At 42.1% G+C, this 18153-nt stretch overlaps 1 protein-coding gene across 7 annotated transcripts in view; it reads right to left on the reverse strand.

Annotated features, from left to right (window-relative positions):
• Positions 1-1599: 1599 nt before the first annotated feature.
• The window catches only part of KIF26A (kinesin family member 26A), a 115577-nt gene continuing 99023 nt past the window's right edge, over positions 1600-18153 (reverse strand). For 4 of the 7 annotated variants that reach the window (XM_065063337.1, XM_065063338.1, XM_065063340.1 and 1 more), the window contains 10 exons: positions 16888-16981; positions 16160-16422; positions 15724-15907; positions 15262-15421; positions 13476-13638; positions 9532-12916; positions 4826-5016; positions 4353-4373; positions 3820-3970; positions 1600-3075 (listed from right to left, as the gene is read on the reverse strand). In XM_065063337.1, coding sequence (XP_064919409.1) covers positions 2900-3075; positions 3820-3970; positions 4353-4373; positions 4826-5016; positions 9532-12916; positions 13476-13638; positions 15262-15421; positions 15724-15907; positions 16160-16422; positions 16888-16981 — 4788 coding nt within the window. In that variant the 3' untranslated portion in view covers positions 1600-2899. The remainder of the gene's footprint in view (positions 3076-3819; positions 3971-4352; positions 4374-4825; positions 5017-9531; positions 12917-13475; positions 13639-15261; positions 15422-15723; positions 15908-16159; positions 16423-16887; positions 16982-18153) is intronic. The other 3 variants (XM_065063339.1, XM_065063341.1, XM_021292435.2) reach the window with 1 other exon arrangement.

An 18153-nucleotide genomic window follows, 5' to 3' on the forward strand; every position in this document is an offset into this window, starting at 1 on the left:
TTACTTTGGGTACTTTGTGGAAAATCTAACCATAGTTAGAAATTAAGAAGAAAATATCAAAGAATGCAGGACTGATCAGCAAGGACTACATCGTGGAGTATTTAAACAAATTGTCAGATTTTTAAAAACCTGGGATGTATGATTGGTGGCTTAATTTTTATTTCAGAGGTTTATAATATTGCCTGAGCGGAGAAGAAACAATGAAGACCTCTGATGAGAGGATGAAGTGGCTGGCAAATAGAAGAAGCAATGCTTGCATCCATTCAAGAAGGGGTTACAGGCTATCCCCAAAAGACTGTGAGCCCAGTCCTGCTATGCCCAGGGCTCAGAGGCTACCACAGATCAACCCACCTTGCAGCAGCACATTAAGATGGGCATTTCTAGAGGACAGTGTAATGTCACCAGCACAAACCCCAACACCCCCATGCAGAGGTCCCCATGAATATATTCTCCTTCAGCCCTCTCATTTGGAGGTCTTCCTCTTTGCTAAGAAATACTCGTCCCTCCACATGCTGCTGCCTTTTTCATTTTGACTGTATTTATCTGATCCTTGCTCTGGGAAAACAAAACAAAACACAGCACAAAAAAACACTACCTAACACACCGCAGTGTATTGAATCACCCCATGATTTTGATTCCATCTTTGGAAGAACTCACTTTCTGCACACACAGAAAGTAAATATAGCAGGAATTTACAACTTAATAAATATATTTGGTATTCAAGGATATCAGCAAGAAGATCCTTGAGAAATTCTAGATGCTACATTCCCTTGCATTCAATCCAACACAGTGCCAAAAGTCAGTTATCAAACACGGTGCACACTTTTCCAGGGACAAATCACAGAGAGGTAGGTAAGAGCAGGGCATCCTTTGTAACCCATGCAAAGCCACAAGGATGTTTAAGCATCAAACTTGCTCTCATGCTCCCACTTCTCCAGCTGCAGAATGAGGAGGAAAGCGTTCACACTCCTCTCACAGGCGTCTTGGGAGGGTAAGAGAACTTGCTGCTTGGGTGCCATGCTGTTAGGGCTACGTAAGGAGAGAGAAAGCGGGAGGCGAAAATTTCACACACTACAGGCCATTTGGCCAAATAGCTGGAAAATACTCAAGAAAGTGTCATTAGAAGCACTAGCTTTACATTACATCTGACCAGTTGCTCCAGCCAGCATCAGAGGGAGATGAGGACCATGCACAGCCACTAATGAGAGAGGAAATGCAGCAGAGAGAATTGAATGTAGACATTTACCGTGATGGACCTACGGTGCACAGGGCTTGATTCCAGTTCCTAAAGTCTTGTGTTTTTAGACCCATTTTTAATTGCTTTGTCTCATCAGGGAAAACAAGTGTGTGAGCTGCAGGTCTTTGTTCTGTAAACTCTGAAGTGCTAAGATGATATAAGTATTATCACTGCTATTTATTTCACACTTCAGTGTTTTGTTTCTCTTTCTCAATTGGTTTACAATCACTAATGCCCAAATTCTGTTCCCAGTTCTCTCTCTTGGGCAAAGAGATAACATAATATGGCATCTAACGCAGTACACCACAGGCCATCCTCTCTCTTCTGAACATTAAAATCATGTACATAGCAAGAAGCAATCGTAACAATAGATGTATCTTTTATTCACAGATAAAAACTGAAGCAAGCTGTTATAATACATATTTCTACAAAGGATTTGAAAAAACCATAAAAAGGAAGATGATTAGAAAATATGATTCATTATGAAATGTGGTATTACATACACTATTAAACCTTTTCAAAAGTATTTGTTTGGCAACAATTTATCAATAGTTTCCACACTTAAGTGGCCTCCTTCAAAAAAGCACAAATCTCATGCAGCATGTATAAACTTGATCCTGAGGGTTTGCCTTCCTTAGAAAAACTGTAAAAAGATATACTATTTGTCTTAAAAGTTCAAAATGCAAATGCTATATTTATAGTCAAAACTATATAAAAATATGGACCTAACTTAACATTTACAAAAACCTTTTGTTCCTTTTTTTTTTTGTTTGTTTTATGGTTTTGGTAATAAACATAATTCTCAGTTCCTGCAGTCAGAGAGGAAAAAAGAAAACCAAAACAAACCACAGTGCCCTTTGTAGACTTCCTCACGTTAGATTTATGACTCCAAAAAGACCAGATCTGTGATAAGTGAGGTTAGTAACCAAGGAAGTAGTTAAGCAGTTAATATATATCTATATATGTATATATAAAATGGAAAACAAACATTTCTTTTGATCTGAAAAAGTAATAATACAAAACCTGAAGGTAAAGCAATCATCTCAAAATGCCATAATACACCTTTTCAATAGATAAATGTTCATAAAAATATCTTGACCCCTAACCAAGAAAACAATTATAATACAATTTTAATTCTGCTACATAAAACAGCTTTTCTATGAAACAAGAAGGCAAGTTCAGGTATGAAAACATAATTTACTTATTGCTTTTGCTACAATGTTGTTTGTTTCTTTACATATAGTCATAAATACACTATACAGTATAAAATATTTTGTAGGAATACATTTTGTGGTCTGCTTAGGTTTGCTGGCTTTAATTCTAGCACCAAATACAAAAATGAAAATCAAATGAACTTTAAAGGCACTTCCATTGTATGTATGTTTGTTTGTTAATTAACATCTTGGTTTGTACTAAATTTCTTTGCTTCCCTCTGGTAGAAGCAACATTTGATCCTACTTTTATCTTTGTACAGTCCAGGTCACATTGAGGCACCAAATGATTTATGAACGTTCCCAACCCTCAGCTTTTTCTTTCTCTTAAAACATTCATTGTTGCTTTTTAGGCTTCACCTTCCTTCCTTCACTTCCTAGCTACTTAATCTCTTTACTTCATATCGGACGATCCAGCTTCACTTCCTCCAGTCCCTTGAAAAACCACTCTTCAAACCTCCACTTCCCTCGCTCCATCTTGTGCATCTGTTATTCCAATATCGAAACACGTCACTATCATGATATGTGACTTGCAAAGATTAACACACTGTTCCAGTTCCTCTGTGACTTGTTCCAGTGCCTCCAGGTACTCCTGTGACTCCTTATCAAGATCAGGATCCACTTCAACTGTCAGACAAAAAATTACTGAGTAAGAGAAACAGCCCATAGCAAGCAATTATTCTATTACAAAGGAGCCAACAATCATAGAATAGTTTGGGTTGGAAGAGACCTTCAAAGCCCATCCAGTCCAACTCCCCTGCAATGAGCAGGGACATCTTCACCCAGATCAGGTTGCTCAGAGCCCCATCCAGCCTGGCCTGGAATGTCTCCAGGGATGGGGCATCCCTCACCTCTCTCGGCAACCTGGATGAGTGTTTCACCACCCTCACTGTAAAAATATTCTTAATAACGTACAGTACAATTTTATTCCTCTTGAATTAAGAAATCTTTTTCATTTTATTCAGTAGATGCAAAACTCTACCTTGAGGCCCCGGTTAAGCACAGCACTCAGTCTGTGAACAAATCTCAGGCCTCCGTTTCCCAGCTATAATATGAATAAGGAAACATTTTTTTCTTTCTTTGGAAAGATAATAAAAGGTTATATAAATTTTTAACATTAACAAGCACCACTGTGAGACTCCACATTGTTTTGCTGTTCTTGTCCGGTTGGTTTGGTGTGGGGGTGTTAATTTCTGGTATTACTCAGCACTGAACAAATCCCATACAACAGAAATAAAAATGGAGTCAGAGTATTTCAGGTCTCAATTCAGCAAAATATGTTAGCAAGTGCTTCATTTTTTCAGTGGGACTGCTCACATGCTGAAAATTTGTTACATGCTGATCATACTGCTAGTTTTGCAAAGTACTTACAGTCTTCCTTCCACTTTTTTGGATCCATCATCAACCTGCACTTTGTCTCTTCTAACTCTTCCTTCAAAAAATCATGCTTTGCCTTCACTTCTCTGATTCGCTGCTGGCGCCTTTCTAGTATCTTCAGCTTAGTATGGAAATACATCAGACCCTTTTAAAACACAGAAAGACCATTTCATTAATTTCCCTGTTATGAGCTGGCCTCCGACAGTTTGACACAAATTGCTCCCAGCTCTTTACTTCTTAGAGTTAGCAGGTGGGTTGCTTTGTTTGGTTGTGGGGTTGGTTGGTTTGGGGGTTTTTTAGGGTTTTTTTATTTGAAGTTTACATTAATGGATTCTAAACAAGAGGAACAGCATGCTACATCACTCGAGCATTTGTTGCACTTGTCTGAATTAGCAAACATCTCTAATACATTCTGAAATTACTACTGTTTGTAGAGGACTTTTTTTTCTAGCAATGCAAATGATAAGCACAACCTAACAGTACGGTGAGAGTTATATTTAATCCTAAAATCTTAAAAGCACTCCTACCTTTTCAACATCCGGGAAAGGCTATTATGAAAGAAATGGGAAAAAGGCATCAGGAATATAGAATTCTGGTCTCCAAAACAGAATTAGCTGAAGTGTTTTCCAATTACAAGTAAATTAAACTCAGTGCATTCCTGATTTAATAGAATTCTGTCATTTACATGAAGAGTTAATGACCCTGCAGTTGAAGGAGACTAAGGTTTCATCAGCCAGACTAAGATTCTAAAGTCTTCTTATAATGTATTCATTGGTAACTTCCATTTATACCATCAGTCATGTTAGACACAATTAATTTTAGACAGTAATCACTTTCATTTTCTGTGTTAAGGGGACACCAACATATGAATTGTAAAATTAATAATTACAGTGCTTTAATTGCAATCAATTTTCTGAACACCATTCCAGCATTCAAGCAAGGATTCTGCGGGTATACTGTAATTTAAGTTGTCTACAAATGCTTTAAAATATGTGCTGACCTCAGTTTCCTCTTGTCTGTGTCGCTGTAATCGTTCCACATCATCTATCTCATAAACTTTAATTTCAAATGGCTCTTTTAAAGTGCCCGGCAAAGGTGGCAGATCAACCCATTGGCCAGTGACGCTGGGTTTTCTTCCTAGGGAGGCAGCATCAGGTAATGGAGCAGGAATCAGTCTACGACGCTGGAGACCTAAAATACAAAACAGAAGTGCTCCTCAGACTCTAGGAGACTATCAGACTGCAGAATGTACTGCAATGAATGAAAAACCTAAGTTCTCAGGATACTTAGGAAGAAATGCTTTTCTTGATCTTTTCCTTTTAGTAAAATACCCTCAGGCTGCTAACTGAGTTACTTCCTTAACAAAGTATGTTCCGCTTGGTTCACGGATGGGAGAAACAGCAGTTCTCCCTGTGATTCTGTGAAAGCAGATGTCTGAGCATCAATTCTTTATTCCCTCCTTGCAAAAATGCTCAAAAACCTGAGTTAATTTTTCTTTGGTGGGCTACAGTGGTATTCATTACCTTGCAGTGTCAATGAGTAATTTCAAACCAATACTGATAACAGCAGACAAATGTGGAAATCTCCTGCTCCTCCAGTTAAAGTGAAGCAGGGCTACACATCATCATATTAGCTCTTTGCAAAGAGCAAACAGTTCCTTTCAGAACTACTACCAGTGCTTTAAGGTATGTATTGGGTCTGCATGGCCAGGTTTGGGTAGCAGCAGGGCTACGGGGTGGCTTCTGTGAGAAGCTGCTAGAAGCTTCCCCCATGTCTGATAGAGCCAACACCAGACAGCTCCAAGACAGACCTGACACTGGCCAAGGCCAAGCCACCAGCAACAGTGGTAGCACCTCTGTGGTAACATATTTAAGAAGGAGAAAAAGTTGTTGCACAACAGCAACTGAAACCAAAAGAGAGGAGTTAGAATATGTGAGAGAAGACTCTGCAGACACCAAGGTCAGTGAAGGAGACGGGGAGGAGATGCTCCAGGTGCTGGAGCAGAGATTCCCCTGCAGACCATGGTGGATACCACACTGGTGCAGCTGGATGCCCAAAGGAGACTGTGACCCCATGGGAAGCCCACACTGGAGCAGGCTCCTGGCAGGACCTGTGGCCCAGGCTGGAGCAGATTTTCTGGAAGGATCCCATGTGGGGACCCACACTGGAGCAGTCTGTTCCTGAAGGACTGCACCCCATGCAAGGGACCCATGCCATAGCAGTTTGTAAAGAACTGCAGCCCATGGGATGGATTCACACTGAAGAAGACTGTGGAGAACTGTCTCCTGTGGGAGGGATCTCACGCTGGCACAGGGGAAGAGAGTGAGGAGGAAGAAGCATCACAGACAACGTGTGTGAACTGACCCCAGCCCCCATGCCCTGTCCTCCTGTGCTGCTCTGAGGGAGGAGGTAGAGAAATTGGGAGTGACGTTGAACCTGGGAAGAAGGGAGGGATGGGGGGAAGCTTTTTAAGATTTGGCTTTATTTCTCATGACCCTGCTCTATTTGATTTGTAATAAATTAAACTAATCTTCCTCAAGTTGAGTCTGTTTCTCCCGTTATGGTAATTGGTGAGTGATCTCTTCCTGCCCTTATCTTAACCCATGAGGCTTTTGTTATATTTTCTCTCGCCAGTCCAGCTGGGGAGGAGGAGTGCTCGGGGAGCTTTGGTGGGCACCTGGCATCCAGCTAGGGCCAGCCCACCACAAGGTGCTAAATACCAGCAGTTCTCAATGCCTGTGGGATTTGGAAGCATTCAGAAGTCAACAACCAACCAAGCTGAAACTTGAGCCACCTCTAATGTCAAAGCCTATCACCACCCACGTGCACCAACACTTAGCAGCTCAGAGCATGACAAAACTCACCAATTCTCAATTTACAAACATCACCATACTGCCACCTTGATGCACCTGCTAGGGCTCAAGTTTCATGAATCAGAGACTGACCTCAGTCCTTCAAAAATGCTGGTAATTTTGTATACAACAGTAGGCACTTTGGTGTCCAGCATTTTTTTTTTTTTTTTAATTGTAAGTCTCTCTTCATTCTCTAAAAGGCTGAGCTTTACACTATGTGTGTCAAGGATGAGTATATCCATAGAGATGGTGAAGCAATATTAACAAGGCTGCAGTCTAATCCCTAGTAAACAGGAGGGCTGAAGGCCACCAGAAACAAGCTTAAATGTCACATGATAGCATTAAGTATAAGCAGTTTTTGGGCGACTGGTGGCAATAAATTTAGTGCCTAACTTCCTTCTCTTATTGAAAACCAATTCAGAGGTAAGGAGTCTTATTTCTTCTGGTCTCCTTACAAAAATGAGCACATCGAACAGAAGAGACAGTGCTGCTCAGAGGTCAGTGCTGCCAAAATAACTTCTGAGCTAAGACCTCTACAGAAGACTTAAGTGCTGTCAGGTAAACACTGTCACATAAACTCCATCACGTAAACCTCATCACAAACTTCAACATGAAATGGAGACAAAATCCCAGCAAATACCAAGAGCAACATATCTTAATAGATGTCTGAAGAGTTACCTGCTCTACATATTCTTAAGAAAAACTTCTCTAATTCTTAATTGCATCCTTGCTAATTTATAAGTAAAAAGAATAATCACAATGGGAATATTTTGGAAAGAGGAAGACTTGATTCAACTTCTACACCACCTATTCATCATTCTCACAACCACAATTCAGTTAGCCTGAATCACGACTGTAGTCCTGCCTGCTGAAATCACCCACTCTAACTCTGGTTCTGTAACCACCTTGGTGACAGCAGGATCCCTCTGAAGAGGACAACAAGCAGACATAGTCAAACACATATACTAAGCAGACAGACTTCATATCCTTCCACTGTATCAGCCAGGGTCAACGTCATCTCTCCAAAGATGAAGTTAAAGGATAAGGGGACAAGGTTTCCAGTGACAAGTATGGAAGTAGCATCTGTCCCTAAATCCAGAGACTGCATGACTCCAACATAGTTTGGAGCAACACAGGCTACTCCAAGAATCTCTAACACTTTGTAAATATTACAATATATTTTAGGCCATAACAGGTCTGAACCAAACATTCATTGTAAGCAATATTTCATTACCTTCCTAGGAAACCTCATTTCATGTATAAAACACATTATTGTCTCAAAGTCTACAGCACTCCAAAAAAGTACGACATAATTTACTGATATAAAGCAATTTCAATTGGAAAAAGAAATAGTTCATCATTTTTAAAGACCTTATAAGCATTTCCTGGGGCAAAACCAAATACAAATCCATCAGTGGGTAATGCCTTCTCAATACATGTCCAACTTATATAGCTGTTAATATTGATTTGTAGGAAAGGTTTAAGAGGTTGATATGCTATGGAAAGAGAATTGCAGTAAACATTGCACTGACTTCCCAAAATTATTTATCACCTGCTGAAGCAACTCCGTTTCTTTGACCAGAAAGCACCATGAGATCTACATCAGTTTAACTCATTTGGTTTTACTGACAGAATTGAGCATCATGGGTGTCTACAGGGACTGCAATAACTACTGCTTTCCAACCAAAACCTTAGATTCAGTGCGTTGCTGATATTAAGTTGCTACTATATTTCCAACAGTCAGTACACCTACTTGGGTTGCTGAATGAGGCTGTTGGTCATTAGCTACACAGCACTAACTGCCACTGATTCTTTACGACACTACAAGACTCCAACCTAGATCACTAAAAATTAATAATGTAACGGGAGTCATACGAGCCCGTTTTTGAGCTGGCTACAACTAGCGGCATTTAGATGAGCACCACCTGCGAAAGCCATATGGAAAGGCACTGGAGAGCAGGAAAGGGACCTGGCTCTCGTGCGCCCACCTTCGCACGGTGTAGTCGATGCACCTGCCTTGCACAGCACGTGAGCCGGAGCCACCTCTTCTGAGCAACTCCCCCAGTCAGTTTTCTATTGCCTGTGGTATCCACATGTACACTCTAAAATTTCTTTATAAAAACACTATTACAGCACAATACAATAATTTTGCAATTAGCAGGTAGCATTAATGTAAGAGCTGCTGCATGTTATGTACGCACCCTACTGCTCTACCCCTAAGCCTTACCTTGGGTGATCCAAGGCACATTCAGCAATCCTCATTAATTCACAAACACTCTTCTCCCCCCTAGGCCTATTCCCTTGTTTCCAAAATATATTCCCAGCCCATCTTACTGAAATTCCTTCACAGACACCTGGCAGCAGAGCTCCTCCTCCCCTCACCACCAGTCTTCCCCGACACTCACTTGATCCTCACAAAAAACTCATCAGCAACCATCTAGCATCCTCATTCTTCCCAATCCACCCGTAACACCCTCCTATTTTGGGCCACCCTGGTGCCACACTCACTGCCAACCCTGCTGAAGGAGGAAGGAACGTCCCCCCATCTGCCAGCAGCCACCTGCTGCCTCCTCCCTCGCAAGGAGGCTGCCGGCGCCCCGGGGTGCCCAGCGCCTCCCCTGCCCTCTCCGCCTCAGCACCTGTGTCACACCTGGAGCTTTGAAGTGAAATAAATGACAGGTAGCTGCTGTCACAGTGATATGCATGCACACACAAGTGCATGCAGGCAGTCCACCGCCCCATGCTTTGAGTTTCCCCCAAACCTCCCCTCCCTGTCAATAGATGCCATGAAACCCGCCCCCATCCCCAGGGACACGGCAGTGGACACCTGGTCACCTTCCCCTTTGCTCCTTACCTGTCGATCGTTTCTTGGGAGACTTAAGGCTCCTCATCCGTCCTGGCGATGACATCCCGCTTTCACTCATGGAGTCATGTGCTGAAGAGGCACTGCCCGTGGCCTCACTGTCCCGAATCATGCTCTCGTAGCCACTGCTACCCCCGCTGTGGTAAAACAGAGCCGTCCTCCCCATGGCTGGTGGCAGCTCCCCGCTTAGGACACTGCTGTTGTCACTGCCGTGCCCACTGCTGTACCGCTGAGGCCGCCGGGGTGCCGTTATCTTGCTGTATGGAGATGGCAGCACCGGGATCTGCGACTTCTCATCGCTGAGGTTAATGCCGCTGTCGTTGCCGCTGTCAGAGTCGGTGGAGCCTCGGAAGTGGCCCGCCTTGGCAGAGCCACCCGACACCAGCTCGTTCACGCGGCTGTTGGCCGCCCTCATGGCCTGCTTGGTCCCCATGATGGTCCCTCGGCCAGGTTTGCTGCTGACAGGCTGCACAGAGCGCGGGGCCATCTTCCCACCGGCGGCCATGCCAGAGCCCTTCCCTGCGGGCTGCGCCAGGGACTTCACAGATGAACTGAGAGACTTTGACCCGCTGGCAGAGAGGCACCGGTTTTTATTCCCGTTCGATTGCACCTTCTGGTTCGCTGTGGGTTTTGCCTGGCTGTTTTTACCAGGCACAGGGGCAGTAAAGGGTGGTGGTAAACCCATACCAGAGGCAACAGGGGGGACCCCCAGCCTGGGGACGGAGCGTCCTGCCCGGCTGTTGCTGGTGCTCCCATTCTCCCTCACCATACTTGTTTTGCATCCAACCGACGTCAGGCTGTCACACCTCTCCAGTGACATGTGACTCCCGTAACGGTGCACGGCTTCACTCTTCGACACCTTCGCCTTTAGGCTGGACGTCATCTTGGGCAAAGAGTGATCTCCCTTCAGGCTCATTTTGCTGCTGGCACTGTCGCTGAAGTAAGACCCTGCTTTCAGCCGCAAATCTGCATCGTCTTCAGCCTTTGGCACAGCAGCTCTGGCAAAGTCCAGGCCAGAGGCTTTTCCCCCACCATTGCCCAGACCAACAGGTTTCTGCTCCAGGCTCGATTTGCGTACAGGAGGCGTTGGAGGTGTTGGCCCACCTGGCCTGGACAACATAGGTGTCTTCTGCGGAGCACTCTTCTTTCCCAGCGATGATTTTAAGCTGCCAGTGGCCAAAGGAACATCCGAATTCCCTCGGGTCACGGCCTCTGACAAAGTACTGTTGGCATGTGACACTGGCATCACTCCCAGAGTGGTGGCTCCTCTCTTCAGCTGGGGCATCTTCATTGCAACTTCTGACTTCTTTGCAGCTCCACTGGAGGATTTGCAGACCATTTCGCAACCATCCACAACCCTCTGCGAACAGGCGAGCATAGTCTGCGATTTTGTTGGCCCTGGTGCTGCGCCAAAATACTCGGCAGCCTTTCCTGGCTGCTTCTCAGTACCAAATGCATGAGATTTTTGACACAGCAGTGAGTCCACAGGTTTTGCTTCCAACTGATAATCGGTGCGCAACAGCCACGGATCTTCAAATATACCATGTGTATTCTGCAGCTCTTTATAACTGAGGACAGTATTATTATGGATTGGAGACGAGGTAGTTTTTGTTTTCCTAGGAAGACTAGAATGTATTGTTTCTATCACAGGCATATCATGAGAATTAGTAAATTTTATTTTTACTGGCTGATCAGTGACACAAAAAGCACTTTTTATCTGAGACGCTTTGGTAGTTTCAGAGACTTGAGGGTTTTTGCTGATGCCTGAGGACAGCTTGCTGGAACTCAAGCTCTCACTCTCCAGTTCAGAGAAGCAAAATCCACTGTCGTTTAGAGTGCTTTTCAGGGGGATGGATAAATGAGATGAATCCACATTGAAGGGTTCCTCGGACTTATTACAGCTGTAAGACGACTGTGCGACAAAACTGTCACTGGACTGGGCTCCATCACTTTCGATTGTACAGATGCTGACTTCACTAAGCCACGAACTGATGGAGGAACGTCTGCTGCTGGTAAAGGGATCCTTAGCAAAGGGCACAACAATATCAATATTTACACCAGTAGAAGTCTCCTGTGAGGTATAAGCATCAAACTCATCATTTATGCTGCTGATAATACTAACCGGCCTTGAACCCGATGCAAGAGCCTGAAGGGAGCAGTCACTGTTAAAGCTAATGATACTGGAAGGTCTTCCATTATCCATAATCCCACTAATGGATAGTTCTTCCACCACAGTGAAAACAAGCTCATCCTCTCCATTCAGCTCAACAGGCTGCTGCAAAGTCACCGTGGTGGTTAGTATATCCCGATCAAAACACTTCCCTCTGAACGCTGACCTGAAGCTGTGTACCTCTATAGCACCTGACTGATTCTGGGGGTTGCTACCAACCAGGAATGTGCTTCCTATGGGGTTTTGCTCAGGTTCATTTCCTATCTGCTTGCTCATTCCCACGGGAGGAGTTCGAACTCCACTGCTATTGTCCAGCTCCAAATTCTCAGCTTTGGAGCTTGGTACTTGCTCTTTCTGCTGCAGAGGTGGAGGTGCTGGGCTTGGCAAGGGTCTCTTTGCATACGAGGGCTTTTCCTTAATGCCACATTCAGCCGGGGCTTTATTCTGCTCTGGATTTCTTGAAGGGCTACACCTCGAGGACTGCAGGGAATCGATGATTGTCTCTCTCCCTCCCTCCAGTATTGAGTCTATTATTTTGTTGTCAGCTCTGCTCTGTGGCTTGGAATGCTCTGTTTTCAATTGAGGTGTGCTCTTTTCGTGACAATTGCCATTGCCACCCCTTGGAGCAACAGCCTGGAAAGGAAGGTTATGTCCTTTTTTGGGAGACGCAGTTTCTTGTGGAACTGGTTTCTTAAGTCCTCCAGAAGGTGAAGATATTTTATCCTTTACCAGCTTAGACTGTGAATTTTCTGTACCTCCAGGGACTGGACTACAATTGGACACAACAGACATTTCTCCACAGGCAAATTTGATAGGTTCCTCACTTCCATCAATGCACTCTAACCTTTCTTGCAGTTCAGCAAAAGTGTTGCATTTAAAATGGTCCTTGTCAGAACTCCTACCAACAGCGGAATTGTCTTTATTTCTCTTCTTGTTTAGGGATGGGATGATGGGAACAAACTCTGGAGGACCTTCATTATCTGTCAATTCCCTGTCAGACAAAGCTGCACCATTGGGACCAACATAGATGACAGTATCACAAGACTGTTCACTACTGGAGGAATAATCAGGATCACTAGATATACTCAGGACGGGAAGGTCAGGATCAAGGGCAACAGTTCGCGGGTGGAATGGTCGCAGATGGGGCGGTCTTCGGACATGCCCTTCTTCACATGAACTCTCTCCTCCAGATGAGCTGGAGGCATACTGCAAATTATCAGTAAGAGAAAATATATAAATACTAATTGATATATAAGTGTGTATATATGTGTGCTCATATAATTGACTAAAAGGTCAGGTTTGCTATATACTCTGTGCTTTGTGTATACTATCACAATTACATCTGGTGGAAAAATGTTAGAGTGTGAATTAAAATAACAAGGTCATGCTACATAGATTTTACTGTATAAAGAGTAACATAACAATCACACCTTTTCAGATAATTCCCATTAAATATTATGTATTGTCATTCTCCTCAACAGTTTTCTGTTCCTTCCTTATTGGTTTTTAATTAATAGGAGCTTTTGAGATAGTTCCATATATAAGCAAAGAAAGAATACATGTTTGGAACAAAAAGAAGGGAATTTCAGGATTAAGGATTGGGTGTGGGATGATGGCTCAGTGCCAAGTCATTTGTCAGTTCCTCTCCTGAGCTTTCATGCATTTCGTATTACTTCTTACCGCAGAGAAATCCCATGCTCCCCCACTGAGAGGTTAGGAAAACTCATTTTCAAATGAATTAATTGCTGCTTGTTTGTGAACCAACCTTGGATTTCTTCTTTCTCATTCGGTGGATTCGCGATGCAAGCTGAATGGTGGTGAGAGTTTCTGCATAATTGGCTGGGGAGTCAGAAATATGTGCAATCATAGTAGTTCTGCAGTTGATGTTCCCAAGTGATTCCCTCAACAGCATTGTCAACTTGTTGTCCCTGTGTTAAAAATGAGAATGCTGAGATGGCTTAAAAATATCACAATCCTGGTTTGCAGATTTTTACATCACAAGCTGTGCTTTCTCTCTCATAGGATATATGCATGTATGGTACATGTAGATAAGAAATATGCTCATATTATTTGACCACACTTGAAATGTTTCGAGATGTACATACACAAAGATAGTACCAAATTGATTATTTATCTACATGTGTAGTTGCATTATGGTATGTCATTTTATTTTTTACTTAGACAACTGTAAAATAACTGATAACTACTTTAGTTATGTCAGGTTTAGCTCATATTACCCCGAAAGCTCAGGAGTGCTGTATTTTTACCTGTGCAGACTTAGTACCTGGATAGCTAAGCTCTGTGAGCTCTATGCAAACAATTTTGATATCAGAAGTACATTATCAGTGCCACCTGAACTAATCTACTTTCCATTCTGCCTGCTGTGCTCTACTCTGAAATAGCAAATGGGAAGCAGCATTTCTCTGTGAAGGCTTTCCTGGACAGAAAACCTGACAAGGCAAGTGACATTTTGTCATCCTTTGGTCCCCAAGACATCTATCCCCAGAGTTCCCTGAAGGCAGCTTCCTATTGCCCCCCTGAGCTGGCCCAACATGTGGGAAGTACTGTCATATCCCTGCTCACCAAACAGTGGCAGGTGACACAGCTGAAGATCTGCCCTTCCCTATTCTAACCCATTCATCCTCTACTCTCATCCACAAACCTAGCAACTAGCCTGAGGAAAATATCTTTCTGCCTAATACAGAAAGAAAGAACACCTGTTTGAAATGCAGCAGTAGATAAATATGTGAAATGACACGACTGATAATGAAGGCACAAAGTTATAACACATAAAGACAAGCAGCAATTAAATTTAAGGACTGAAAGCCAAGTTCTGGTAAGGGTGTTTACAATGTGGCTGTCTTCTTTAGGTTGGGCTTCCCACAGGTGTGTTTGACATTTTATTGTCAAATACACTCTGCAAAAGACCACACCTAAATGTTCACCTCCACTAAACCACATGGTGGTCTTTTTTTTTTAATTGAAAAGATGTATCATTCAAAAAGGCGAGGAAAAATAACAACCTTTCATGATCACACTTGATAAGCTCTCCAGTATTTTCTGAAATTTCAATGCAATTTTTGAATTTGGAAAAGGGAAAGAAAATCCTATGAAATTCTGACATAGTTGTTTACTAATGTCGAGCTGGTTGAGACTGCTCTGAATTCCAAACTCGGGAAGCAAAGAAGAAATAGAAGAAAAAAAAATTTTGGCCATTTTCCCCTGCTTTTTTCAACAATTTAACCCTCCCCAACATTTCACCCAAACTGAATATCTATCAATATCCATACAATTTTTGCTCCTGTAATTAGGAATTTCCTGTTACTATGTGACATTTTAAAAGTTGTGTGTGTGTATATACACACATATAGACAGGTAGATAAATGGATACATGTATCTGTAATATACAAGTGACCTTAAGTTAAGAAGACAGATCCCTCTCTGACAGAACTTCAACTTCATTTTAGGTAAAGAGCAAATTGTTGATGCAATTCATTGCTAAAGTAACACCAACCACAAATGTAAGATAATGCAGACAATAATTCACTTACTTATATGGCACATGCTTAGCACCATTAATTAAGGCCAAAATTACATTGCCCAGGGCAGAGAGAGACAGACACAGAGAACCTCCTGCATCTCGGCTCTTGCTCAGCACTTTTTCGCAGCTCCCCAGATCAATGAGATGCAAACGGCTGCGTCCTCCAGACACTGAAACAAAAAGGGGGGAAATAGTTGTATGTCATGTTCTTGCATGGGCTCAAGCCAAACTTGGTATTCAAAATGTATTTAAGTGAGGAAAAAAAAAGAATACAGCACGAGATAATGACCAAATTAAATATTAATAGTAAGGAAATGAGATATTAGCCACAACTACCAAAGCTAAAGGTGACTTGGCTGGCTTGAGGGTTCACTTCATTTTTTTTCTTTTTAAGTTTATTGCAAATTATCGTTTAAACTAACCCAAAACCCACATCATTTAAAAATAAACAATACAGTAAGAAGATTCATACTTCCTCCTTTGCCACTCTTCTCCATGCGATACTGGTATATGTGAAGAGTAAAAAGCATATGTGAATTCCTCCTGTCTTCTTCCTCGCATTCAGGTTTGCTGGTACTTCTGGCAGCAATTGCAGCATCAAGGAAAAAGGCAGCTTTCTCTGCTGTGGGGGCCCTTAGCTCACTTTGGTTTTGAAGCTTGAATATAAACAAGAAAATGACTAATTAGCACAGGGGCGTTCTTTTTTATTATTTTTCTGCTGAATTGACTAAATATCTAGGGCACTAAAAGAAACAAATATGTACACCATGGGAAAACAGCTTATAAATTAAAAGCAATAATTTTTTTTTATTGTCTCAAAAGTTGTCATAATTGTTGCCAGATAAAAGGAAATAAAAAGCAGAAGGAAGTCAGGCTCAGAAAAATCTATGTTGTGATATCCATTATACCTGGGTTCCGCATATTGGATCTTCTCTCAGATAAACCCCGGGAGACTGGCCATCCTGAAGGCTGCCAGTGGCTACTTCAGCTAACAAATCCTTAAGGTTTTCATCTTTGCCACTGATCTCCACAGCAGATACTCTAATAGAGAAACGAGTCCCAGTTTTTTCTTTACGTTCATTGATTAATTTGAAGAGCCAAGAAATTGCACAGGGGATGATACCAAGGCTTTGTGTGGAGCTATCCTTCCCAATCATGGTAAAAGATTTTCCTAGAATAAAAAGACAAACATGAATTTAATTCACCTTTCTTGTACAAGACTTTTCATATCACCACTGTACATTATATTCAATGCCATGTGCTGCACAGAAAATGGGAAAGATACAAAAATGCAAGTATTTAATCATTAATCTGTTACTATTTATTCAATTAGTTTTCCATTTTTGTAACTCAGACCCACAGCAAATTAATGTTAAAAGCATCTCTGATCTTTTGATTTTCATCACAATGCACCTATATAAACTTGTTCTTGAATAAGCTAATCTGATGTTACATTTTACCTTTTCAAATTAAAACTTACAAGCCCAGTGTAGAAATAAACCATGATAAGTTTGCAAAACTAATTAAAAAGAAATTCTAATCTATTCATATACTCCAGGTTTATTGTTCCAGGAGCTGACAGCATGTAATTACCAGACTGACATAGTAATTAACTGTAACGAATTTGGGAGCTCACCAAGCTTGACATGACCAAAGCAAAATATGCAACCATCTGCACCATTCACAACAGACTGGATTACTTCTGCTACTGTTCCAGAGCATACCTCAGCCTGAAAGAAAGATTTGAGATAAATAAGTAAAAGAGCATATACTGCTATGGTTTTCACTGTTCTTCTGTAATGAAATGAATGACTCAATATTTTTGAGGTGCAATATTCTCCCCATTTTTATGGCACCAGTCCTACTATTTTAGAAACTATGCTATCTTAAAAAATAATAAAATATGCTACTACAGCCTAAAATAGTTTTCAGTTCTATTAAACCAATTCTCTTGGAATATTGATTCTATGACTAATGTAGCAAACTGAATGCTATCCAACCAGGCTTCCTGCTGGTATAATAGCTTAGCCAAGGCTATTCAGCAATAGTAGCAACTCCACTGAAATTAAGCTACTCAAGAGTGCTCACAGGAATTAAAAAGACATTTATACAGGAGAAAATGCATTAAGATCCCTGAATAATACTTCATTGTATCACATCTTTCTCTTCCACGGGAAAAAACATCATCAATAAAGAGAACTTGCTAAAATATTTGAGTGTACTAGAACCAGTTTATCCACGTCAGTGAAGGTTTCAAGTATACAATAAGATCATCTATTAAGTACAGCAACTGGGGCCCAGGGGAGAGGGTTGGTGTAAATATGTAACTGCAGTGAAATGAAAGGCTCTGTCTGCAGGTGCATGGCAGCAAGATTGCCTCGAGCAACAGAAGTGGCTGCGCTGGCCAACGTCACCCAGGAACACCACAAACAAGCCACTCAACAGGCCCACCACAAGGACCTGAGCAAGCCCAGCACAAACCAGGGGTCAACCACCTGAAGGACTGGTGACAAAACCAGCAGAGAAGCAGGATGTGACTGGCCACCTTGCAGTAGGGCTGGCAACACAAGTAAGAGAAAGACACCTCCCGTTCCGGACTAATGCTGAGATTACTGCTACGCTTCTGCACAAAAAAACAGCCTCCTGATGTCATTACCATAGCTCTAGGTACTGATGTGCGTGGGAGGTTATTCTGCATCTTTAGAGTTTGGCTAGAACTTGGACCTCATAAATATTTTTGTATGTCTACTTTGGGACCCAAAAAAATAAACAAAACCCTAACAGAATATCTGAGGGTAAGATTCTGAACTAGATTTTGTCAAGTTTTCTCAACATTAACGTATCATTTTCACCTTGGATGTTTTGTGGTGTACTTTCACCCTATTTTTTTTTCAGCAGTTCA

This window comes from Columba livia, chromosome 5 (assembly GCF_036013475.1).
Source record: "Columba livia isolate bColLiv1 breed racing homer chromosome 5, bColLiv1.pat.W.v2, whole genome shotgun sequence".
Classification (NCBI taxonomy): Eukaryota; Metazoa; Chordata; class Aves; order Columbiformes; family Columbidae; genus Columba; species Columba livia.